The 27,030-nt window shown below is 48.8% G+C and overlaps 2 protein-coding genes across 4 annotated transcripts; one reads left to right on the plus strand and one right to left on the minus strand.

The window, feature by feature from the left end:
* Positions 1–1,877: 1,877 nt before the first annotated feature.
* Positions 1,878–2,697, plus strand: LOC133903184 (pentatricopeptide repeat-containing protein At2g01390). Its single transcript, XM_062344514.1, has 3 exons — positions 1,878–2,418; positions 2,537–2,559; positions 2,656–2,697. The coding sequence occupies exons 1-3, from the start codon at positions 1,878–1,880 to the stop codon at positions 2,695–2,697; spliced, it is 606 nt and encodes a 201-aa protein (XP_062200498.1).
* An 18,329-nt stretch (positions 2,698–21,026) lies between these two features.
* On the minus strand, positions 21,027–26,804 carry LOC133903957 (uncharacterized). 3 transcript variants are annotated; one of them, XM_062345457.1, is made up of 8 exons: positions 26,306–26,804; positions 24,501–24,946; positions 23,902–24,414; positions 22,557–22,683; positions 21,887–22,029; positions 21,628–21,690; positions 21,469–21,534; positions 21,027–21,354 (listed from the first exon to the last, which is right to left on the minus strand). In XM_062345457.1, the coding sequence occupies exons 3-8, from the start codon at positions 24,070–24,072 to the stop codon at positions 21,280–21,282; spliced, it is 645 nt and encodes a 214-aa protein (XP_062201441.1). In that variant the 5' UTR covers positions 24,073–24,414; positions 24,501–24,946; positions 26,306–26,804; the 3' UTR covers positions 21,027–21,279. The 3 variants fall into 3 exon arrangements, with proteins under 3 accessions (XP_062201441.1, XP_062201442.1, XP_062201440.1); XM_062345458.1 differs by lacking the exon at positions 26,306–26,804 and having other exon boundaries at positions 23,902–24,258; positions 24,501–24,973; XM_062345456.1 differs by lacking the exon at positions 26,306–26,804 and having other exon boundaries at positions 24,501–24,973.
* Between the last annotated feature and the right edge of the window lie 226 nt (positions 26,805–27,030).

Genomic DNA, 27,030 nt, shown 5'->3' on the forward strand with positions numbered 1-27,030 from the left:
GCAACTTGGGAGGACGTCGATAGCTTCATCGACCGCTACCCATCTTTCCAGCTCGAGGACAAGCTGCTCATCGAGGGGGGGAGAGATGTCATGTGGGGCAAGCAATACCAACGTCGGACCCGCGCAAAGGACGCAGCCAGGAGCGCGCCGCGCATGCAGTCAGCAGCCATGCAAGTTTCCAATCTCAACCAGGCTGCAATCAAGCCTAGAATTTAGGAGATTTCCATCTACAAGTTGTTAGCGAGCCTTTTTAATCCAGTGGAATGCACTCGGTTGGAATCAAGGAATAACAATTCACTCTCCAATATCCCTTCTTCTTCCTAATCTCTCCCTTCACCATAGGGCGGCAAAGAAATCTGCCCCACGCCATTACCGACCGAGGCTACGAGTTACGGAGCCGGGGTCCTGCTACCCTAAACCCCGACTGCGAAAGTCGTTGGTGTTGTAGCCACGCCCTGGTCTGTGCAGGACGCACCTGTATGCCTCCAGGGGCATTGGAGCTTGGAGTTGTCGTTGGGGTCGCTGCCAAAGGCGATGTGCCCCAGAGCCTGTGGTTTCCCCAGGGTTTCCTTATCCTTTGGGCGACCATCGAGGCCGCTCGGTGAACCGGTTTTCGGAGCCGAAGTGGTTCTGACTATGCCTCCCCGAACGAGGCAGGCTTGGAGTTCCCTCCGCGCGGTTGGCATTGCGAGGGCGGCATCAGAGGCGCTGGCGGGATCCGTGCCTCCCGGAGCCCTCCGTTTGATTGTCTTGTTTTTGCACTAAAATCCTATTCGTTAGAGGTGTGTATTGGCTCCTTTTTGTCCCAACTTGCTTTTCGTTTTTTCCTCATGTTTAGTTCACTTATATTTGACCTTATTGTCTCACTAGAAATGAAGAAAGTGGGACTATTCCAATTCTATAGCCTCGAGAGTGTCCCTGCCATCCCAAGTTCTTGAAGAATCATAATCAGTACTTGAACATCTGTCTGGTTTTCCTGCATTTAATTGAGTAGCCATCTAAATCGGATCCATGTATTGTTCAAAATATGACTTTGCACAACTCGATTTCTCTGATGAAAATGCAAAAAACTGTTCTTTTTTTTAGCATTCTTGAATACATCGTAAGAGAGTACTGATAACTCTGAAGTCTGGAAAAAGTACTGACAATTTCTCTGATGAAAATGCCAATTCTGAAGTATATACCCACTGAATAACTTCAAATATTCACAATTTGCCACTGATGTGTCACCGACTCGTGGGCAAGGGGATCCACATGTTAGCCTCATATTGAGTGGCATATTGTAGAACACATTATTCAGTGGAATATTGCGGATTTTCTCATGAATGTACTTTATCTGGTGTCATTTCCCAGTTTCAGGCATTAATCTTGCTGATCAATATCATTCAATCTAATTGAAATGTTATTGTGTTCTTGGTGAAACTATGTGCAAATATCCAAAGTGTCATTTTTACTGACATATATCATTGACTCATTTCGTGTTTACTTGCACTGTGTAGTCTTTGTACCATCATATATTAACTTGAATCTAGTTGACCTCAGGAAAATTTGAAGCTACTCTTGAGATTATGAACACGATGCAAGAAGCCGGCATAGAACCAGACAAAGCACTCTGCAATATTCTAGTCCAGAATTGTTCCAGGGCTGGTGAGACATCAGTTATGACTCGTATTCTTCAGTACATGAAGGAGCATTTTATTGTTCTTCGTCGACCTATTTTTTTGGAAGCACTAGAAGCTCTGAAAGCTAGTGGCAATAGCGATGAACTTCTTCGGGATGTAAACCCTCATCTTTCATACGAAAGCATTAATAGAAGTACTATTCTCTACCTTTTGACTTCAAAAAACTGGGCTGCTATAGAAGAAATGGAAAGCGAAATGGCCCCGAAGAATATCAAAATGGAAACCCATATCCTGTCTGCTGTTATTGAGGCCAGCTGTGCAAACTGTAGACCATCTTGTGGACTCACAGTTATGCATTATAGTCTAAGCGTAGGCAGTGAACTTGATAGGTCTGCATATAGTTCTCTTCTTAGTCAATACATCAGAAATGGTTCATTTGATTTGGTCGTAGAGATTGTTGAAGGATTGATTAAATCTGGTTGCATTCTTGGGACATATCTATCATCTATATTAATACTCAGACTGGGCTATGCTGGGCATTCTGCATACGCAGCTCATATTTTTAGATTGTTCACTGCAGAAAAGAATGTTGTTACTTACACTGCCCTTATAAATGCCTGTTTCCAAGCTGGCAAAGTTGATAATGCTCTTGAGCTATTCACACAAATGAGAACTACTGGAATATCTGCTTGCTCGGGTACATATGAAGTGTTGATACATGGCTACAAAAGGCTGGGTGGAAACAGGAATCAGAACATTATCGACGAGAAAGAATGGATATGCAATGGCATCTTCAGTATTGTGATCAGTGCTCAACTGAAGATAGCTTATGTAACCATCTGTTTTGTGGCCTTCATAATTAGATTTTGGAAGATGATTTGTGCTATGTTCTAATCATCAGCTTATTGTTTCAGCTTTGTCCTGCCTCAACTTGAAGGTAAGATGCATCTCTTGATATTTGCTTTGTTATGAAGTCAAGTAATCAACATGGAAGTTACTGCGGAATTCATGATAGATAATCTGTAAACTGCAGAATTGGAGCTCCATGGCGTTGCAACATGCAAATGATTGGTGATAGTGAAATTAAGGAATTGCATGGAAGTTACAGCAAAACTACAAGAGTCTAGAATTGGAACTCTTGATGTTAGCTTACTGATTTCGTGGGAGAAAATACATTAGAGCAGATCATTTGAAGCTTTCAACCTGAAAGCATATTTTTGGATTTGCTAGAGGTAAGGAAGCAATTGGAAATCTGCAAACAGCCAAACATTGGATGAATGATTGAAGTTTAAGACAAGCTTGAAACACATTTTTCAAGAGAAGTGGCAAACAAGATGCCGGTGGAGTGGTACTTGCCATCTTTTTCTTCGACTTTCCTTTCCACATCTTTTGTTCAAGTCACATTTAATTACTGCAATTGAATAATAGGTCCCTCAAATTATATAATAGAAAACCTGGAGCTCAAAATATGCACATCTATGAGCTGCTTCTTGTTATTCCTTGTCTTCTAACAATTATTTCTGGCCACCTTTCTTTGATAAATAAGGTAGGATTATCTATCATGAATTATCCTAAAAATTAAGGTCAAATTTTGCTTGTGGTTTGTGCAGCCTTCAAGTAGTTGCAAGCTTCTGTCACAATGTCGAATGGGAACAGGTGATGACTAAGACAAATTAAATATTTGCAGTAACTTCTAGAAAGCACCAAGGTTGCAAAGAATATTTGAAAAGCATCCAGTGTCCAGGGACTACTTTGTTTTGAAGTACTAGTAGAAATGCCAGATTTGATAAACTTCTTAACTTCTTAATATACAAATTAATAAAGTAGAGAAGCATACTGCACGGTCTAGCGAACTGATAATATGAGGTGCTTTGTATTATGGATGCATAAAATTCCTGTATTCTTGTTATTGTCATATACGCCAATGTTGGAGCAAGAATTCGTCTTGCCCCAGCAAGTACGGCGAGAGTTTCTTCTAAGGAGAAGACTTAAGTTTGGAGACAAAGTTTGAGAGAAAGGAACACCACAAATGTATTGATAGTAGAAAAATAGATCGGTCTGAGGGAGTATTACAGCGTGGTTTAGCGCTTGGGTACCTTTGTGTAATGTGTATTGCCTTTAGCGTTCTCCTTGTGACCTCCTCTCAGATGACCACGACCTCCTATTTATTGGGTGGTACGTAGCTTAGTGTACAAGTTATCAAGATGTACAAATATATAGGACCTGACCGAATTACTGAACTTTATCCCGGATAACTACTTTTTACCCTACATAGAGGATAAATATCTACCATAGTAACTATTGTGATGCCTGCACCCTAAGGGGTGAGCCGGTTGTCAATTGCGGTCCATCGCCGCGCTGTCAAGGGTGTCAGGAGGGGGTCCACTAACCTAGGTATTTAATGCTGGTCACTTCCTTGCAGGCAAAGGATGGCCGGTGTTCCCCTTTTGGCCGATCTTTCTTGAGCCTTGATGACGCACCTTGTCGTTGGGAAGCCTGCTTGAGCCCTAGAGATGGGGGCTCTGGGGAAGGCATGGCTCCGGGAGATGGAAGCTTCGGGAGGCATGGCTCCCTAGGCATGGGCTAGCTGAGCCATGGGGCCATCAGGTATCCTTAACAACAACCGCCAATAGTAACTCCTCACGAGGGTGGCTAGCGGAGCAGTCGGGCCCGCGGTTCTTTCGGAGTAGGGCCTCCGGCAGTCCCTGCTTTGCCGTTGATGGCTCATGGTCCCTAGTATCGCTTGGCTTGTCTTGGAGGATTCAATCCACTTGATCTGAACTGTCCGTTTGATGACGTTGGTGATAAGTGGCATTGAATGCGCTTTGTGAAGAAAGACATGATTACGTCCTATTAGGCGGATGTGGGACACATGGCGTCTTGTGGTTGGGGGTCGCGGGGGGCGGTTCCGCTCTCCCATGATTGTGGCCTGGCAGGCGAATGGACAGGGTATGCGCCCACTTTTCTATGGGAGGTAATCTCTCCCTTACCTTTATAAGGAGAGGAATTACCCTAAGTAGCCTTTTCGCCTGTGCCTCGTTCTCGTCTTCCCTTTTCCTCCAGTTGTTCTTGCTTTGTGCGTGCGTCTATTGGTTGCTATTCTTCTTTCTTTCTTGCCGTCCAATGCCTTTTGCCATCCCCATGCGATCCGTATGGCTAGCTTGAGTGTCCCGGGCGAAGCTGGAACTCATGCGGCAAGTGAAGCCGCCGGTGCGGCCGCAGTGGGGGGCCCTCAGGTGAAGCCGGTTCCTCCGTTGCTGATGGGGCCACTGTCAGGGCCGGAGCCAGAGACAGGGATCACGGATGACCAGTTTGCTTCGCGACTGGCCCTTCTTTAGAGGGTAGCTGAGAAGATGAGCATGCGTGACCTCGTGAAGGAGTTCACCATGTTGCGCATTCGGCCCCTTTAGATGAGGTGGGACTGCACCTTCGAGCAAGGTGCAGAAGAGTGGCCGAAGGTGTACTCTGCCCCCCCCCCCCCCCCCCTCCAGTTAGCTCTGGTAAGTCCTCTTTGTTTGTTTGGTTTTCAACCCGCGAATGTGAGCCTCCTTTTTCTTTCAGAGAGCTACCTTCCGCTAGAGCGTGCGATGGAGATGGCGGAGGTGATCTTGGGCCTACCTACTCACGCGGAGCAGGTGCGGCGGATGGCTCTGACACAGGGCTGAGAGCGGTACAACTATGTCTGCTTTTATCTTGGAGAGGAGGCTCTGGCGTGGCGGGATCAGTTGGAGCCTAATGCTGCTGGGAAACAAGCGTGCGCTACTCCCGCGATCTGCACGAGGCCACTCTGGGCCCGGTGGCCTTCTGTCTCCGAAGGTTCACCTACCGGCTTGACGGCTGAGTCGTTCGAGGTGCTGCTGGTCTGTAGGAAGTGTTAGAGGCGAGTCGGGAGCACGAGCGATCCGTTCGGAGGTGAGGGTCAGCTCGATGGTTGTGACCGGCGGAAGGACTTGGCCTCCATGGAAAACGATTTTGGGTTTGCTAATTTGGACGTCGAGAACATTATGGAGCCTTCTATGAGATGTTTTGAGGGACTTGCTGAGGCGTTGTTGCTTCGTTAGCTATATCCTATTTTGGTCATACACCGGGATCTTGATTTGTGTTACTTGGTATCTTGCAGTGACCATCGAGGTGGATGTGTCTTCGACTCCTCCTCAGAGGCTTCGGAGCCTCAGCAGGGGTCAGGGATCCTCCGGATGTGCCCTTGAAGGTCACCTCGGGGGACGCGGCCTCATTTCCGCGGAGCCCCGAGCCGGCCGGTGACTTGGCCCTGCTGGCCGGTGCTGGGGGCACTGTGCCATCCGTCGGGGCTCCCTTCATGGCGGTCGAGGGGGGCCCTGGCCTCAGGGTCTTGACTTTGGATGACTTCGCGCTGTGCCTGGAGGCGTCAAGGGCCTTCGTTGCGGCCTCGTCCCTTCTCAGGAGTGAAGGGGTCAAGCGATCATTGACCCAGCGTCCTTTAGGGGAAGTGGAGACGTGTCTGGTAGTGTCAGCCCTGCAAGTCAGTAGTTTGAGTCGTGATCTGCTGAGTCCGGTGTTGAGTTCTAAGTGGCTCATCTGGTCCTTTTTCTTCTTTTGTTGTGCCTCGTAGCAAGTAATTTTGATGAGGGCACTGGGAGATGGGGGGCGCCAGGCGTTGGAGACGGCTTGTGACGAGGTTGAAGGCCTTCGTTAGGCCTTGGAGGAGGCCCGAAAGCAGATGGAGTCTTCGGAGGGCCACTCAGGGAGAGACGGTGCTCCGCGAGCATGAGGAGGGTCTCCGGCGGGAGGAGGCTTTGAAGCGGGAGCGTCCGGAGGATGAGGCGCGGAAGACTGATGAAGATCTCTGGGAGGCGAGGGAGGTCGCCGATGCGGCCAACATAGCCCATGTGTCAGCAGAAGGTGATGTTGAGACCCTTCGGGCTGTGATGGGTGAGGTGCGGTGAGAGCTGAAGGAGGCTCGGGCATCCGAGGTCCGAGGTGGTGCTGCGCTTGGAGTGGTTAGTAGCTCTCGCATCAGACGTTGCTATGAGAGGCCTTGGGGCTAGGTGTCCGCCACTACCCTCCGACTCAGAGGCATCCATTATGCCGCTCTTCTGGCTTCGGTCTGCCGCGAAGGTCATGGTTAGGGCCGCGGAGACCTACGTGAGGTCTAGCGCACTTGTGGCTGCGGCGCTTCAGCTGGCCCTGCTGCACCAAGCGGGGGTTAGTCCCTTTGAGGTACTGGAGCAGCAGGTACCAGACTCCGTGGTCGAGGGTTTTCGGCCAGAGGCACCTTCGGTGGAGATTCACGTGGCCCTGGAGAACTTCCGCCATAACTTATGGGCGAGGCATGGCCGGAGCATGACGCTGCGCTATATGGCGGGTCAGGTGACTCCAGACGCCCCGAGGGGTCTTCGCCCGGGTTCTTGGTTGGGAGATCTGGTCCTTCATTCGGAGCCTATAGGTGCACTGCAGCCCTCTGAAGGCCCTTCACTTCGCTTTGTTGCTCCGCGGGAGCGGTCTTCGCGTGTGGATGCGCCAGAGGTGTAGCTCTGTCATAGGCTGTCTGTTTTTTTATTTCTTTTCTTTCCGAAGAGGGTCAAAGTCTTAGTACGTTGACTACCCCCTTCTGCTTCATGTACTTGGTCTTTTCCTTATCTAATATAACCATGTATGTCTTCTTGTGGTTCGCCTTAGTTGTTTTGGAATGTTCGTTCCTTTAAGGCTAACTAGAGTCCGATCTGTGTATATAGGAGAGGGCCTTGCTCGTGTTTGGGATGGTGCCTCCAGGGAGGGATCGAGTGTGTTCGGAGCATCTAGGGCTACTCCGCCCATCCGACGGCAGAGTCATTTTGTTATGCCCCGCGATTCCGAGGGCCGTGTGGATCCAAAGGTGGCCGCTGATGTCTTGGTCAAGATTGAACCAGAGGGCCCCGTTGCGTCTGCTTTGGATGTCTATTTTGTTGCAAAAGACAACTAGTGTGTAGGCCGGGAAGTTGCTGGCTCGCGCTTCTTTCGACGCCCTGTTCTCCCCCGGGATTCTGATAGAAGGGTGCCTTCAGAAATCCTTGAGCCTATTCTGGCCAAGGTGAAGGTGGAGGAGGTACAGGCTGCGGAGTCTGCGTCGGAGGAGCAGGGGGAAGAGCTGAATTTCTCGGCTTCGATTCGTATCCCTTCCCAGCCAATCTTTCGTCTTCCCAAGGCCAAGGGAGCTTCGTTTTAGGTAGCAGTTCTCTCCGTTTAGGGGATTCGCGTCGACCCCCTGTGCGTAGTTACTGGGGTCAATTCTCCAGGTCCTACGGTATTTCTAGGAGGTGTGGCTGTCGGTGTATCAGGAACCGGGGGTCCCTGAGTCCCGAGGCCAGGCCAGCCATCCGCCACGCGTCACCATCCTGCGAGGTCCCTCCTGCGGGATGAGGAAAATCTAAGTTCTGGGAGAAGGTGCTCGGGGCCACAGCCTCTGGTCCCCGAGCACCCCAGTTCCCCGATGACCCACAGAGTCCAAGTACCGGGGAGAAAGTGCTCGGAGAGGTGCCCGCTCACCCCTGGGTACCCTAGTCCCCCGATGGGCAGAAGAGCTAAGTACCGGGAGAGAGTGCTCAGGGCTGCACGTGACAGCCCCCGAGCGCTCAGTTCCCTGAAGATTCTACAGAAGTGCTCGGGAGAGAGTGCTCGGGGCTGCACGTGGCAGCCCCCGAGCACTCGGTTCCCCGAAGATGCGTGCAAAGGCGCTCGGGAGAGGTTACTCGGGGTTGCACGTGGCAGCCCCCGAGCACTCGGTTTCCCGAAGGTTCACGCGAGGGCACCCGATGCCCCGACGACCCAGAAGGGCCCCCGAGGGGCCCGCCGACGAGGTGTCAACCAGTCAGAGGTCCAAGGCTGCATTTAATGGGCATGCGCGGCCCGACATCCTGACATCCCCAGCTGCTCCCGCCGCAGTGTCAGTCCCTGCCATGCTTTGGCAGAGGGGCGTGGGTCCATTAATTGCACGGGTCCCGTCCCGTATCATCCGGTGTATCTCGGGATAACCTTGCCAGGATCAAAGCGTCCCGCCTGCCACCCTGCCCTGGTAGAGGAACAAGACAGGGTGGGTGCGCCGGGTGCCTCTGTGGCTGCCCGGTGGGCCCTCTCAACGGCGCCCGGCGCCAGGGCGTCCACAGTGATGGGTGGTCGGACGCGCGCCGTGTTTTTCCACCGCCCCTGTCACTTCGCCTAGAGGAAATGATGACGCCTTTCTCAGTCGTGGCGTCTTGGAACATGTGCCCCTTCTTTCCCGTTTGGGGTATGTCGTGGTCGGCGAGCGCATAAAAGGATGGGCGGACAGAAAGAAGAAAATCATCCAAGGTAGATCAAGACGACCCGAACACACGAGAAAACATCCGAAGACAGATCGAGACGATCGAAGACATCATCCGAAGAACACCGCAAGCAAGCTTGAGCAGAGCTAGAACAAGGGAGCCTCAAGCTCTCAGTTAGACAATATATTCTTGTGACCAGACGTATCCCTGAGGGATCCCCTTCGGGGAAGGATAATCCATGTACACAGGAGTAGGGTATTACGCCCCCGTGCGGCCCGAACCTGTCTAAACTCCGGTGCATTTATTTCTCTTTGCACTAGGTCGATCATCCCCCACCACTGGCCGTTGCATTTATTTCCACTTCCATTTATTTCGTCGACGAACTCATTCAAGATCATCCCCCGGCCGAATCTCTAAAAAGGGGTCTCTCGGGATCCCTGCGACAGGAGTTCATCCTCTGACAGCTGGCGCGCCAGGTAGGGGGGAACATCCCTGAATCTGTTCGTTTGTTTTCTTCACAGGAAAAGATGGCCGGTGGGCACCGTCTGCAGCGTTCCGGCTCCACTTCCAGTGACGGAGTGCTGCCCGACGTCCAGGAGGCCCCAGTCGCTACTGCGTTCCAGCAGCAGCCACTATCTGCGCGCGCGGTTTTTCCCTCCCAGGGGGACCAAGGCGCTGGGCCCAGCAAGGCCGCCGCCGCTGCCGCTGATGCACCCTCCGACCCCCAGCAGGTGGTCGAAACCCCGGCCGCCAGGTCCACCTCTGGACAGCGTCGGGTGCCACTTCGGCGTAGACTCGCCTTTAGCGAGGCCAGCCCAGGAAGCGCGCTACTTGCGGTGCATGTTCTCCTCAGGCACCTGCCAGTCCAGGCAACGCCGAATACTCCGGAAGGCCAGTGGATCCAAGATGTCGTTGCCCTGGTCGGCACTGCTCGTCGCCAGGTGCTGGCCGGGAGTTCTCGCACCACCACCCAGCGTGGCGCTGCCAGAACTGGCTCATCAATGGGAAACGTCCGCACGGGCCAAGGGGCCTCCAGGCGGAGCGCCGCCCACCTGGCCGTGTCCGAAGCCCAGGACCTCCGCTTGTGTCTCAACGAGCGGAGGGGCCACGAGGATGCACGCGTCACTCTCGAGAGCCAGCGGGAAACCCGGCAGGAGGCCGAGGCAGAGGATCAGGCTTCCTCTTTCCCAGCCCACGGTCACCGGGAATCCCTGGCTCGCCGGCATTCGCCACCAAGGACTCCCGCCCGCGTCGCGGGGTACGGCATCGGCTGCCGTGCCTTTACCACTGAGCTCCGTCGGGTCAAGTGGCCCTCCAATTTCCGCCCCGAGCTGCCGGAGAAGTACGACGGGTCCATCGACCCCGTCGAGTTCCTCCAGATCTACACTACGGCCGTTCAAGCGGCCGTAGGCAGCGAAAAGGTGATAGCAAATTATTTTCATGTTGCCTTGAGGGGCTCTGCCCGTTCTTGGCTCATGAACTTACCCTCAGGGTCCATTAGCTCCTTGGATGACCTCTGCCACCAGTTTGTGGCCAACTTTAAGGGCACATTCACTCGCCCCGGTTTGGAGTGCGACCTCCACGCCGTCAAGCAACAGGAGGGGGAGACGCTGCGGCGCTTTATTCAGCGCTTCAGCCAGGTCCGCAACACCATCCCGCGGGTGGCCCCCCACGTTGTTATCGTCGCTTTCGAGCAGGGGGTCCGCGATGAGTGGATGCTCGAAAAGCTAGGTACGCACGAGATCGAAACCACTGCGGAGCTCTTCGCACTGGCCGATAAGTGCGCCAAGGCTGCGGAGGCTCGGGCATGGCATGCTCCACGCCCCACCGCCGACCAGCCAAGTTCTTCCTGTTCCGATAAGCGGGAAAAGAAGAAGAGAAGGAAGCGCGAGGCCGCTCCTGTCGAGCCAGCCCAGGGCCCCACCCATAGGCCGGCCCAAGAGCCTGACCGCCGGCAAGAGCGCCGGGCGGCCACCGACAGACGGCCCGCGCCCGCAAGGGCCCCTGCCAGGGCCCCTCCTCGGGCCCCGGCGCCCGCAAGGGCCCCGGCGCCCGCAAGGGCCCCGGCACCAGCTAGGGCACCGGCTCCCGCAAGAGCCCCGGCACCCGGCCGGGCTCCTGCTCCAGCGAGGGTCCCCGCGCCCGCCGGGCCCGAGCCAGGCAAATGGTGCCCCATACACCAGACCAGATGGCACGATCTCACGGAGTGTCGTACGGTCAAAGGCCTCGTCGAGCAGCGCCAGAGGGAGCGCGACGAGTCTCGCGGGGGAGGCGACGCTGAGGCCGCCCCCGACAACGCCGAGCTCGGCTTTAAGGAGCCCGAGCATGCCATCGCCTTCATCGACGGAGGCGCCTACACGCCTTCCTCGTGCCGTGGCATCAAGGTCATGCGGCGCGAGGTGTGCTCGGCAACCCCGAGCGAGGAGGCCTCTAGGCCCCTGAGGTGGTCGGACGCTCCGATCACGTTCAGCATGGCCGATCACCCCGCGAGTACTGCAGCCGTGGGGCGACTACCCCTGGTGGTGTCCCCCACCGTCTGCAATGTCAAGGTCGGCAGACTGCTGATCGACGGTGGTGCAGGCCTCAACCTCCTCTCCAAGGAGGCTTTTGAAAAGCTACAGGTGTCCTCCAGGCGCCTAAGGCCGTCGCTCCCCTTCTGCGGAGTGACCCCCGGGCACTCCCTGCCCCTCGGGCAGGTCGAGCTACCCGTGACCTTTGGGAGTCGGGACAACTTCCGCACGGAGAGCGTCCTCTTCGATGTCGCGGAGCTCCCCCTCCCCTACAACGCCATCCTCGGGCGTCCGGCGCTCGCCAAGTTCATGATGGCCGTGCATTATGCGTATCTCATGGTTAAGATGCCGGGCCCAGCGGGCCCCATCTCCGTGATCGCCGACTCCGACGGCGCCGTCTCCTACGCCGAGCAATCGTACATGGCTTTGGTTTCAGCGCGGGCCGAGGTCGAAGGCTGCACAGGTGGCCCGGGACCCTCTTCATCCAAACCCCGACTCGCCGTCGACGCCTCTGTTCCAACGAAGGAGGTCGTGGTGGGCGAAGGCGCTACCCAGGTCGTCCGGATCGGCGGTGATCTGGGCAGCAAATAGGAAAGCGCGCTCGTCACCTTCCTCCGGGCTAACGCAGACGTGTTTGCCTGGCAACCATCCGACATGCCCGGGATCCCTAGGGAGGTGATCGAGCATCACTTGGCGGTGCGCCTAGACGCCTGCCCGGTGAAGCAGAAGGTCCGGCGGCAGGCGCCTGAGCGCCAGGAGTTTATCCGGGAGCAGGTCAGCAAGCTCCTTGACGCCGGATTTATCCGAGAGGTCCTCCACCCCGACTGGCTGAAAAATCCAGTCATCGTCCCGAAGGCCAACGGCAAGCTCCGTATGTGTGTGGACTACACCGACCTAAATAAGGCTTGCCCTAAAGATCCCTTTCCCTTACCTCGCATTGATCAAATTGTAGATGCAACTGCGGGATGCGATCTTTTATTCTTTTTAGATGCAAACTCTGGGTATCACCAGATCCGCATGGCCGTAGGGGACGAGGAAAAAACTGCTTTTACCACTCCGGTGGGGACTTACTGTTATATGTCAATGCCTTTTGGTTTGCGCAACACTGGATCCTCTTTCCAGCGCGCCATTCGCATTACCCTTGATTCACAGGTTGGCCGCAACGTCGAGGCTTACATCGATGATCTCGTGGTCAAAACCCGAGACCGCGCCACCCTGCTCGAGGACCTTGCCGAGACTTTCAACAGTCTCCGCACCACCCGTCTCAAGCTCAACCCCGAGAAGTGCGTCTTCGTGGTGCCGGCGGGCAAGCTCCTCGGTTTCTTGGTTTCTGGCCGAGGAATCGAGGCCAATCCAAAGAAGATCCAGGCCATTGAGCAGATGCGACCCCCGGCTCGACTCAAAGAGGTCCAGCGCCTCACCGGCTGCATGGTGGCCCTCAGGCGCTTCATCTCCAAGCTCGGGGAGCGAGGGCTCCCCCTCTTCAAACTTCTGAAGAAGACCGGTCGTTTTGACTGGACGCCGGAGGCCGAGCAGGCCTTCCGCGATCTGAAGAAGTACCTCACCTCGCCACCTGTGCTGGTGGCTCCCTCCGAAGGTGAGCCCCTACTGCTCTACGTTTCGGCCACTCCTCAGGTCGTGAGCATGGTGCTGGTGGTGGAGCGTGATGAGTGCGTGGGGCCAGGTGCTGGGTCCCAGCTTCCAGTGGCCCCCGAGCACTCATCCGTCCTCGCGGCTCCCCCCGAGCAAAGGGTCGAGCCCGAGCACTCTGCTCCTCCCAACCAGGGAGTCGAGCCCGAGCACCCGGCCAGCCCCGACCATGCCACTGAGCCTGGGGGCTGCAGCAGCCCCCCGGGTAAAGCCGCCGTCCGGGCCCACCGGGTACAGCGACCGGTGTACTTCGTCAGCGAAGTCCTCCGGGAGGCTAAAATAAGGTATCCCCAGGCTCAGAAGCTGCTCTACGCCGTGCTCATTGCTTCCCGGAAGTTGCGCCATTACTTTCTGGCGCACAAGGTCTCGGTGGTTACCACGTATCCATTGGGACCCATTCTCCAGAACCGGGAAGGCACCGGGCGTGTTGTCAAGTGGGCAGTGGAGCTGGCGGAATTCGACTTGCACTTTGTCAGTCGCCAGGCGATCAAAAGCCAGGCATTCTCCGACTTCGTGGTAGAGTGGACACCCGTCCCCGAGATCGTCCCAGAAGAGATCTCTGCGTATCCCGGGCACGACGCGCCCGGGTACTAGGTCATGCACTTCGACGGCTCCCTCTCGCTGAAAGGCGCAGGGGCCGGAGTGGTTCTCACCTGCCCAACGGGTGAAGAGCTCCGGTACATCGTACAGTTGCAGTTCCGCGCATCCAACAACATGGCGGAATATGAAGGTCTCATCACCGGCCTCCGGGCTGCGGTGGGGCTCGGGATTCGTCGCCTCCTGGTCAAAGGGGACTCCCAACTGGTGGTCAACCAGGTATCCAAGGAGTACCAGTGCACGGATCCTCAAATGGCGGCATACGTGGCAGCGGTCAGGAAGCTGGAGAGGTGTTTCGATGGCCTGGAGTTGCGGCACATCCCTCACCGCGACAACACTCTGGCCGACGAGCTCTCCCGCCTGGCCTCCTCCCGTGCGCGCGTCCCTGCCTGATAGTATAGGACTTGCTCATGAGGACTTCCACCGTGCGTATGGGACGCCAATTCAACCGATCGTATAGGGGGCCTTCGGCCAAGCCCTAGGGCATCGATGACCGAAGAGTCCGATATGCCCCTAATATGTGCCTTGGTCTAGGAGAACCTTCGGAAATAATCCTAGAGGGTTTCGTTCGGCTCCTGCCTGATAGTGAACAGGCTTCCGAAGGTTACTGGCTCGACGAAGGTGCCCTGGAAATTACTGCATAAGAGGTCTCGGAGTTGGGACCAGACGTGAATGGCGTCGGGGTCCAGTGTCCAGAACCAACGTATGGCCACCCCTTCTAAGGCGAGAGGGAAACACTTAGCCATGGTGGCCGATCCGCCCCCGCTAGCCTCTATGGCAAGGGCGTAGGAACAGATGAACTCGTCGGGGTCCGAGTCACCCTTGAACTTAGGTAGCTTTGTGTCAGACCCGGTTTTCATGGCTAAAACCATATGCGACTTATGTGTGCCTAGGATGTTCAACACACATAAGGACGTCACAGGTGAAGTAACAAAAGCAATACTTATATAAAGTAACACATTAAACTCTTACAGCAATTGACATATATTGTCTTCTATGAAGATATCTGCAGCAGAACAGAAGCACTGGTGTCCAACAACACCGCAGGCAACCGACCGGGAGACACGCGCCTAGAACGTCACAACCTCGTCTTGATAGTCTTTAACATCTTCACTCACTAAGCAGCAGCATACATATCGCATGGTATAGAGAAAATAGCAAGTGTGAGCACATAGAGTACTCAGCAAGTGGGGGAAAAATAATGATATGTAGACTTATATCAAGAATAAGCTAACATATGATATATTTGCGTAAATGCGAGTAATGAAAACATATTTGGACTCAAAACATTAAGCAATTATTGAGTGAATGTAACTCATATAGTCTAACACCCAGCATACAAGGCTCCCCACCTTGTATACCATAACCGTCTAGTACTCCCTCTACTATAACCAAAACCACAACCATCTAGTACTCCTTATACCAGAACCATAACCACAACCCACTAATCATGTGATGATCCAAGTCTCTCATATCCGTGAGCACGGTTGTTATAACAGTTTTACACTCTGCAGAGGTTGTTCAGCTTTCCCCACGAGTCAGTGAATTCCATGTTGCCGTGTTCGCGAAACACTTAACACACGCCAGTGGTATGCCGCCAAGAATCACTGCATGACATTTCCCACTAACTAGAGACTAATCCAGTATGTGTCTGCCCACTAGGTTTCACCGTCAGTCTTTACGCAAGCTAAGCTCCTACCCAGAAGCCCTCTTTTATACTGACCCAACACACACTGGATAGACTCTAATCAGTATGTCACGCCTTACCCATATCAGCCTCGTGGTTGGTACGTTACTTCTTGGGTTGTCGCTCCACGAGCCGGTCCTTACTTAGGTTACTTGAGCAAACACTAAACCAACATCATAACCATGACAACCATCAAAACTACTTTGCTCAAGGCCTAAGGTTCTATGTTGCTAGACCATTAACACATTAACCACCATTGTTGCATATGTTTATTAGTCGAGATTGTGACACTTCCCTATATCCTAAAAGCATGGCTAAGCAATCTATCCACCAAAGATATCTAACCATAAACCATCTAGGTTCCAAGGGATGATAAGGGAAAATCTAGAGAAAACCCTAACATAGGTGACTACCTATCATATTGACTCTGCATGCAATTTTGTAAAAAAAAATATTTAAAAACATAGGTTCAAGATGATCAAGGACACTTGCCTTTTACCCAATGCTGCTCAGCGCTGTCGAATCTTGGTCTTGAAGTCCTTCGAATTGCTCCGGAACGTTATCGACTAATCGCGAGAACTACCGACAAATAATACAAAGGAAACACTAAGAACAACATACCAAATATCATCAAAATACTTCAAAAATACTATGGTTGGATAGGGATGATTTTAGGAACGTTTAGACACAAGAATCGCCTAAATAGGAGTTAAGATGAAAAGAGAACAGCTTTCGGGAGATGGATTAGACTGAAAAGAAAAACTAGTTTACTGTAGTTATCTTCCTATAGGAAAAGAGTTTATTGCACAATCACTGTGTCAGGTTTGACAACATTATTGCTCAAGATTCAAGAAGTGTAGGGCATACGAGACTTCGCTGACTAGGCTAAGGAGAATGATGTGACGCTGACTTGGCATGCTATGCAAGTACCGTCTTAGATTAAAGAGGGATATGCTGAGGTCTAGTATCGAGCACCTATGATGGATCAAAAAGGTCGAAGATTACGCTTCTAGGTTAAGGATACTACTGGTGACTCTACGTAGCGGTGGTGGTTCGGGTTTCGTCGAAGACAGCGATCGGGCGTGTGGCCACAGATATCAATGTCGGCTTCAGTGGTGTTTCAGTGAAACGAGGGGAGCATGACGTAGAACGTGAAAAGACTAACTCAGCAGTATGGTTGGTTTTGGAGGGGTCATCCGAGGTAGTGGCAAAACAGCGATAACTGCTTCTAGGCTTGGTGGTCACCGCGAACAGATGTAGGAACGAAGACGCTAGCATTTCAGGAGATTGGCTATGAAATTTGAGAAACCATTCAAATAGAGATGTTTATATATCCCGGGAACATAATGCTACGGCATAGTTTTGGGTAGATCATCCACTGAGAGGAAGAACGATCAACGGAGATGAGATAGGTGATGGCTGCGACGTGCTGTGGTTGGCAATTGCGTCCTGGTCGTGTTGCTGCACAAACGAGGATGGGCTCCTAGGGTCATGTACAAGACTCCATGGGAGATGCCGTGACGCGGTTGGTGCATCCATACGGATTTCGGATTGACGGGGAACGCGAATACAAATCCGGTGCGCGTGCAGAACACGTCCAGAAACCGGACAGTGGGTATGTCGACCTTGATTGCGGTAGTTTGGCTGCTCTACTGGCCGAGCTGATTGGTGAGGGCGTGGGGAACATCATGGGACATGCACCGGCGAAAGGGCTTGGTGATTTGACCACTGGTCGGTCAGGAACGTCGATGCCAATCGGCTACAGCAAGGCTATCCTGCGGCTATCCGCGACGGCAACGACCGTGGCGGCGTAGATCGGCTTTGACCGGGGCTAGAGCTTGGCTAGAGACTTATTATGATGCTAAAACAGTAGTAAGAGAGGAGAATAAGGGATCCTCACCTTGCTTTGATGGTCGACGAAGGAGGATTCACGGAGAAGACGACGTAGCGCATCACGGGCGGTGGCGGCGGCGGCTCCGGCAAACGGCGACGCTCCGGCGACGCACGGGCAGGGCAGCAGCGACTTCTAGGGCTTGGAGGCATGGAATAGGGGTAGGAGAGGGTGTGCAACTCATATATATATGGCTAGGGGCGGCTGGTTGAGGTGGAGTCCAAACCGAACACGAATCGGATTCGAGTTCGAGTCGGTTACGATTTCCTTTTTCGCAGCTCTCTATTTCGAGGATGATATTTCCATCGTCCGGACTCCAAATTGGACGTTTCTTGATTTTAAATTGTAGTACTCGAAAAGATTTACAACTTTGGTAGTCATTGGAACTTCTAAAAACACCATATTTATTTCCAAAAATGCACCACATGATAAACTGTTTGAACTCGGACTTCTCTGCACAGTACTGATTTCGGGGGCCATAACTCCTAGCTCCATTATCCAAAAGAGGACTTCCATAGGTTCAAATCAAAGCTCTCAACGAGACCTACAACTTTGGTATTGAAAATATTTGCATTTGAGGCCGTTTTGAACTCTAAAATATCATGAGAAGATAAGGCTGTCCAGGACTCTGCGAAAATTTACAGATTTCGTGGATTCTTTGTTGGGCCATCTAAAAGACTTGACTAAGGGTTTGGGCTTGAGCAAAATTGAGCCCAAAGATATTTTAGACATATCTAGAGTTTAGAAAAGAAACTTTTGCATAGAAATTTGAATAGGATTTTAATTTGAATTGAGCTCAGAGTGAATTTAGAGAAACGAAAAATATGAGGTTGATCAAGAATAGGACTGGATAAGGAATTTGAATTTAGATTTTGGGTAGAATTTGAGAAAGATAAGAGATTGGCTTTAAACAAGGATTTGGATAATATTTGAATTGAATTGGAGAAGGATCAGATATGATCAAGGGTTGAATAGATGATGAATTCAAACATTTTGAATTTCAACCATTAAGATTCTTAACTTATTCACTACTGAGTTTTGTAAAAACCTTTTTAAAATCTTTTTCACTTAAAACACCAAACAGAAAGAAAAGAAAAAGAACTCTAATGCATTTACCTGGCTCCTAACAAAACTCAATATGCAATGCACACAAAATAATAACCTATATTGATTGATTAAGAAAATAGGTTTTAAACCTATACTACTGGTGAAGCTATTCAACAATCTTGGAAAATTATAGAAATTTGAGAAATCTGAAAATCAGAGTATTACACTTTGGGGTCTGAAAGCCCTCCGGGAAGGGCGTAGCCTGCAGGGGAGAGCTGTAGTCTTGCAGAGGATCCTCGCAACGCCGGCCCCGAGGCTCCTGAGGTCGAACTGGTAGGGTCCTGGTGTCGAAGAGTTCATCTGCCCGTAGGGCTTGGTCGGAATAGCGTCGGTCGTCACGGGGGTGACGGTGGTCGTGTGGGTAGCTTGCTGCTCGACCCGTAGGGTCATTTGCAGTTCCTTCATATGGGTCAGGAGCGCCGCCTAAGCGTGATTGACGCTCGGTTGGAATGATGTTTGCGGTGGTGGCTCTAGACGCAGCCCCTAGGGGCGCATTGGGGGCCTTTTGGGTCTCTAGGGTAGAGGGCCCTTCAGTGCCCAATGCAGCTATGGCCATGGCTGGGTCGGCGGTGGCTGTAAGACCCTCGCTTCCCGCGGTTGGGGGCCCGTCGTCGGCATGGCCAGTGTTTAGTCTTTCGGATTGTTGCACAGGCGTGACCGGGGGGTCGGCTGCCATTGCTGCGGTCTTGGTGGTCTTCTTCTTGGGTGGCATCCTACCTCTCTTAGCACTTCTGTGTTCGAGTCTCCACGGACGGCGCCACTGTTGGAGCAAAAGTTCATCTTGCCCCAACAAGTACGACGAGAGTTTCTTCTAAGGAGGAGACTCAAGCTTAGAGACGAAGTTTAAGAGGAAGGAACACCACAAATGTATTGATAGTAGAAAAATAAATCGGTCTTGGGGGGAGTATCACAGCGTGGTTTAGCGCTTGGGCACCTTTGTGTACTGTGTGTTGCCTTGAGCATTCTCCTTGTAACCTCCTTCTCCTAGATGACCACGACCCCTATTTATAGGGTGGTACATAGCTTAGTGTACAAGTTATCACGATATACAAATATCTAGAATTTGACCGAATTACTAGATCTTATCCTGGATAACTACTTTTTACCCTACATAGAGGATAAATATTTACTATAGTAACTATTGTGGTGCCTGCACCCTGAGGGGTGGGCCAGTCTCCAATTGGGGCCCAGCGCCGCGCTGTCAGGGGTGCCAAGATAACCTCTATTGTACTAGGGTGTCAGGACGACGTCCACTAACCTAAGTATTTAATGCCGGTCACTTCCTTGCAGGCAAAGGATGACCGGCGTCCTTTTCTAGCCGATCTTTCTTGAGGCTTGATGATTCACCCGATAGTCTTTGGGAAGTTTCTTCAAGCCTCGGAGATGGGGGCTCCGGGGAGACATGGTTTCGGGAGATAGAGGCTTCGGAAGGTATAGCTCCGGGAGATAGAGACTTCGGGAAGTATGGCTCCGGGAGTCATGGCTCCCTGAGCATAGGCTAGCTGAGCCATATGGCAGTTGGGGGTCCTTAACAACGACCCTCAACAGCCAAATTGTATCTCTTGTAGAAAATCTGTAAAATTTATGAGGACTTTAAGATTAAAAGGGTTATACAGGATGGTGTCAATGGCTACTCCAAATATGAAACAGTCAGAGTTATGTTTCTTGAAAAAATATGAGCTAATTGGATGCAGCGTAGGCTTTATCTTTAAGCATCAGTGTGCACATCACTTATGGAGGCATTCTTTCCTTTTACGCATTACATGCTAGACTACAGTAAGGATATTTTTTTTACTGGATTATTCATGTGCATCCAGCAACTTAAGATGGCCCGGCATAGATAGTTTTGCTTTCATGAGATTAAGAAGGCCAGTGCATTGGCTAGTCTTATCCCAAGTAATTCTGCTGTGGTCATGATAACTCTGCAAACATGAGGCCAGTTGGCATGCTTTGACATTAACTGCTCATTTGGACTACGGATCATCTACCAAGTGCAATTTATGAATGTGGCATGGTATAATATTGCCCCATTTTTGGATGATCCCAATTTAACGATGTGAAATTTGTTGTCTCATAGGACAATATGAAATTTGTTGTCTCATAGGACAATATGGTTTTGCTCCATTGAAATTTGGGGATCTATATGTTGGACTGTTATTTTGTAAATGTTATTTCTCAGGTGAGTTTCTTTGGTAATTGATTTGAATCTCAAAGCTGACCTGCATCCACAGAGGAAAAACCATAAGTTCGCCTTTCAAAAGCACTCAAGTAGCATCGGCCTAAGCACGAGGCTGCTTCAGAAATTGCCCACTGTCTATTGCATGATGTTTGTACGCCGGTGTCCTTGATGCAGACAACTTCTAAAGGTGCCATGATGAAGACTGGTGCTGTCACTTTTATCGAGCTTTTACTCAGCAGCCCATCAACAAGATCACTTTATGCTTTTTGGCTCTTATTGTAGAAGGGCTTAACCAGACTAAAGCTTCCACAGGGTAATTCAGTCACTTTTAGCTATCTTCTGCACTGCTGAATAGTTTTCTACATGCAATTTACTTCATTAAGGATCCAAATGCCTATATTGCAATGATGAGGTATCAGCAGTGTTGGTTTAGCTTATTTTCAAAGTTATGTGGAAACCCAAACCAACATTTACCAACATATATTGGGTCAAGCATGTCCTAAAACTTGTGAACATCCAAACGATAATAAAAGAACTTGTTTTGAACTTGTCATTTCAATCCAAATCCAGTCAGCAGGAAATAACTGAGCTAGAGGTTGAAACATCTTTAGACTTAATACTGCATATCTACATCACATGAGACTAACATAGTCTAGTTGTGCATTAACCCACTGGAATCTAAGCAACTCCATGCACATATATTACATAGCACAGCAACATTTATTAAACATGCTGCATCCTATCTTGAATATGTTAGTTAAAGATCAGCTCTAGCTGTCAGGCCACTTTCATCGTCTTCAGCCTCTTTGCAGCCTGCACAAAACCGACTATGACCTGCAACTCATCCAATTGCTTCATCATGGGCAAGAAGCAATTGGGATTCACAAGGCAAAACAGATCATGTCAGGATCTCACACCACAATGATACAAGTATCAGAAGTTACAACTGAAATTTCGTTTATCAACCTGAGACATGAAGTGCCTTTGAACAGCATCAACTAACTGCTCCCTGGATGGATTAGGACTTGCATCCTGTTCATTAAGTATAGTCAGTTGGAACAAGACACAATTGGGTATTTGCACTTGTTTGCAGGGCCTTGATCTGGGAAGCAAAACTGTACTTACGAGATTGAAGTGACGCCAATATCTCCACAGCGCAGTCAGTTCTAGCTTGCTCAGGTCAACTTTCTGTAAAGTTAACAGTTAACACTTCAGTCACAATCAAAGATACAAGCTGCCTAAGGAATCTGATCCAAACACAACTAGATTGAGCAGTGTCATAGAGCAAAACTACATTGAGTCATTGGCATAGGTTACTGAAAAGTAATTGGAGGATTCCAACCGATGATCTCAAGCACACAACCCAAGGAAGCAAAGGTCGCACCGTGTGACCCCTTGAGGATGACGAAACAGATGCCTTGGAGTGGGAATCACATGACATGGAGCGACTGAGGGATTTGCTGTGGAACCCCCTATGCTGCTTGCTCCTTGACCGATGTGGCTTTGGTGATTGTGCGTCATCCGATGCTGCAAGAATGAGGATTAAAGAAGGCAAAATTACAGACACATGTAGCCAAATTGTAGGACAAGGTTAGGTAACAAGAGAACTGTGCCTTTGAATATTTTTAATTATATTCAAGCTAAACAGGTCCGTGACCCTAACGGCATGCGACTAATCTAGGAGGGGCACTATTTGTCTGTGAAGCCTACATGGATATGTCTGAGTAGAGATTCTTTGGAATACATACATTTCAGAATCGTACAAATTCAAAACATAGGGAGAGTAAGCGTAGAAGATAGAGTACACTAGAATGAAGCTTCTTTCTGTTATTTGTAGGACACAATTTGATTTCTTTTAATCTAATTATCCCAGTCTTCAAGAAATGAAGAGCTTTCAGAGTATAACCAAAAATATCTAAGCTTAGTTAAATTGAAGTGAGCATGTTAAAAGGCGAGCATGTCAGAATGAGTAATGGCCACTTTGAAACTGAAGGGAAATTTTTTGTCGAAACAGGGTGATGGTGGTGAAATGAAAATACAATCATAATTCTTACCCATATCCAAACTATTCCACTGCATGTTTTCGCAGTCGAATTTATCGTCGTCCTCATTACCGTTTGGGGGTTCAATCACACTTAAAGCATTCCTTTGCAGCTTTACCTCTATGCCATTAGTAAGAACCTGGAATTTGACAACAGACAGGGACACGTTTTATTGGAAATCAAGAACAAATGGACGGTAAAATGTCACCTGAAGCAAATTAGCCCCTTTTCTGTGACAAGTATACGAAAGCAATATTTAGCTCATTTCAAGTTGTGTATATATCTAGATTAGAAAGGACCTAGCGTCAAGAATACCAGACGAAAAGGAAATCAGATTGAAACCCATAATAGGGGGGGGGGGACCATCCATATAGTCAAATAGCACCAAAATATCGCACGAGGTAGTTTTTTTAAAAAAAATCACATGATGTGAGAAGTCTAAATCAATGCAGCACCTAAATGGCCAATGTATATGAATATATGATAGCAATGCCTAGTGTGTTAGAAATTTCTACTTGTTATTGTTACATTGAAAGTTTCGAACCAGACTCAATATATCACAGGAAATCCTCAAAACATGACTTCATCAACAGATTTACAGCCGTAGCATAGAAATTGCAGATATTCCCTAGAATATCCTCCCGAGTTCCAAGTGGTGGGACTGGACTCAAATCCAGATGCATACAGAAACAAATAATTTAAGAGCTGTCCCAAGAAATCCTAAAGAATGCAGCTCAATTCGAATTCTCCAAAAATCCAGCACTGACTGCAACCAGACTCGAATCTAGGCACTCAAGATATCCAACCAAACAAGCAATCGTTGTGCACGAGTTTCACAATTGATGCTGACAGCCCAATTCAAACACAGACCAAACAAAATAAAACTCTCTAGTGCAACCGGACCGCAAGCAAAGCAGTGATAGTGAGGAGGCAGGATCTAAATTTCCGTCTGAATACTTCAAAATATCAAGATAAACTTTTCAATGCAACAAAACTGAGATTAGGCTAATCAATACTTTTAATTCCAAGATTACAACCTAGATGGAGAACAAGATCCAGAGCAATTAGGAATAGTCCAATGCTCAATCAAGCTATCAGACCAAAACTAAGAGCATAGAAATAGCTAACCTAAAATTAAACAAAAAGAAACAAAACAAGATCAATCAAAACTGCAATAAACTAATCCAGATTAGCTATCCAACCTAAATTGAGCTAAAATTTCCAAAGATGAACCTAAACAGAAGCACTCAATCTGCACTCTAGAACAAAAAATAGCCAACAGAAATCAATTCACATTGCAGCAGAACAAGATCTGGAGAACAAAACTCGGCAATTGCGGGTTGGGGCAGTGAATTACCAGCCAATGCCAGCCTCCAAGGCCGACAGCCTTCTTCACGACTCCATGCAAGCCCACTAGCACCGACTTGGTGCGGTTGTTGCCGGTGACCACCACCTTGGTGTGCCGCGGCAGCACGGACATCTCGTCCTCGCCCCATCCCTCCGGCGCCCGGCTCACCGCCGCAATCATCTGGCCACCGGATCAGTGCCCCCTGCTGCGAATCCTCCCCAATTGCTGCCCAATTCCCCTGTTCTTGCAGGGCGACGTGGCGGGGAAATCCCCGAAATTCGCGCCGAGATCGCACCAATCACGCGAATGCACTTCCGGGGGACTCGAGATCGAGCTTCGGGACGTCAAGATTTGCTCCAATTTGCCCTGAATTTGGAACTTCCGGCATTAAAATAAACTGAATCTTGATCAGAACAGCACCAAAAAAAAAATGCCACCGCAACCAAGGCAATCCGGAAAATCCACTTTGATCAAACACTCATGATCTGCGATTCCCACGAAATTCGAAGAGGAAAGCTCCCCCTGCATCGAGACGATCACCAATTCTCGATAAGAAAAATGCAGGCAAAACCCAAGCAAAGCAATACCAATCCGGGCAACAACATTACCTGAATTCGGAGATCACGCGTCACCGAGCACAAATTCGCGCGAATTGGAGCGAGAAACGGGTGGTCCTCGTGGAATTGGGAGAGCGCGCGCTGGTGTGTGAAGCAGAGTGTGGATGCGGGTGAGTGGGTGTGACTTTCTTGCTTTCGTTTTCCTTGCCCTGCTGCTAGTACCCTACTACGCTGCTATGGATCCCGGGGCGCAGGCGCTGGCCAATGAGAGCGTGACGCGTGGCTAACGTCCGCCGTTTGGGCGCTGCGGGGTGACGCATGAAATGACGGGAGAGTCCTCGGGAGGGTACGCAGGGGTTGTATTTTATTCGGCCCGTGGGTTCGAATGGTTTTGAATTTTGGAGCCGGGATGCGAGGTAGGTTCAGGTCGTGGCGACTGGACCGAGTCTTGTTGGACCGGGTTTTGTTTTCCTCTTGTTCGCCGTGAACCGAGTCCACTGGATAAATGAAAAGACGACAAACGTGTTACTCTAATTGAAAACTGAAGATTATCTAATCTTTTCTCATCAACTTTTTTTATAATAAGCATTTGAAAATGAAATTGTTAGCTTTTTAAAAACAATTTCTTAACATTAAATTAGATATGTTTAATAAATATGTTTTTATAAAATATGAGTAGTTGAAGTTGCACTTTTGGACTGTGTCAATGTCTGAATCGATTACATTGAGAAATTTCTTCCCATGTTACGGATGCTAGCAATTTTTTTTTATCAAAAACTTTGGTGGAGTTCCCTCCATTGAAACACATTTTATACTGGCAACCATGCATGTACAACATGCACTCACAATTTTCGTATATCTACGGTTTCTGATATAATTTTAGAGCATCAAGAAAGAAAATGAATGGTACAACAAGTAATATATATTTTTGACAAAACAAAAATAATATATAGTTAAATAGATAATTACGTACAAATATAATATCACAACTAATTTATCTTTGAAAACATCTCATGCCTAATGCACTTGAAATTTTCCGTTCACGGGAGGGGATGTTATCTTCATATTCGTTACCGTTATACCAAAAATTGCTTCCTCAGTTGATAACCGTCCTGTATATGCATTGCATGTCAATAACAAGGATCAGTGCATTGTACACATTGAAATTGATTTTTTTTTCAATTAGCCTATATGTGTCAATAACAAGGGTCACGAGCAAGTTTTTTATATCTACAGTTTCTGATATAGTTTTAGGACATCATCAAGAATTACAATAAACGATACAACAAGTAATATATCATTTTTCTCAAAACAAATAAAATATATGGTTTCTCTCAAATTAAGAATTAAAATGAATGATACATCAAATAAGTAGGTATTGAGATCTTGGCTTCAGCCTGTACTCCATTACTATATTCCTCACATTCTGATAGTTTCAATAGTTTTTTTTTACTAAAAGGTTCAATAATTATTCATTTATTTTTCATATGCAAATGCTAGAATTAGTTACTATGTAGTATTTCTCAAGCAGAGGTTTGCATCAGAAATAGAACAACACAAAAGTTCAGCTCAAATTAGCCACTATGTAGTATTTCTGAAGAAAGCATGATGAGGCTAGGAACAAAACAAAGCAACAATTACTTAAATAGAAGCAACATTACACAAAAAGATCAGCTCACAAAATTGAACTTTTCATATGCATCAGTAAATTAAACTAATTTGACATATACAGAGTGTGTCATACAGAGCGTGTTATAAGGGGTCATCTATTCTTATATACAAAACAGATGGAAGAATAAAAAAATTCACAATCCAATTGGTATTAAAAAAACAAAAATGATAAACCTATTACATACTTGAACCTCGTAGAAAATTGTGAATGGTGATCAATTGGTTTCACATGTGGATGCTCAGAAGCCAACACTAATCTGAATGGAAGCAAAAACAAATAATTGAGTTTATGGACACTATCTGAGGTACAAAATAAATGATAATTTAGATAACAAATAATTGAGTTTATGGACACTATCTGAGGTACAAAATAGTGAAGTGGAAGAAAAGATAAATGCTTATATTCATACCACTTCCCTTGTGATTTGTCAGATAACAAAATAGAGAAGTGAAGGAAAAAGTAATAGAATAGTTGATTTGGGCCAAAAAGGGTACATCTCAACAATTTTGTCATACTGAATACCAACTCAGCAATTTTCTAATAAACATGAGTTTCAATTTCCTTTTCTTATTTCAGAAGAAGGGCATCAGAAATATTGTGCAAAATAGTACGAAAGAACATACACATGAAACTTTCCATAATATAATACGATGTTATGAAATCAATGCAATCTGACATGTTTGTATTACATGGAGAAAAATATGAAAAAAACTAAAATGCAACCTAAAATGTTACCAAATGAAATGTGTCAAAAATATCAAATGCAGAACTAAAAAATTGTGCATGAACTAAAAAACTCAGAACACAAAATTGAGCATGAACTAAAGTAGAGCATGATTTGTTTGCAATCATAATCCATGATAACGCAGAACAAAACAACTCAAAACACCAAATGATAACATAGAAGAA

This window comes from Phragmites australis, chromosome 21 (assembly GCF_958298935.1).
Source record: "Phragmites australis chromosome 21, lpPhrAust1.1, whole genome shotgun sequence".
Lineage (NCBI taxonomy): Eukaryota > Viridiplantae > Streptophyta > Magnoliopsida > Poales > Poaceae > Phragmites > Phragmites australis.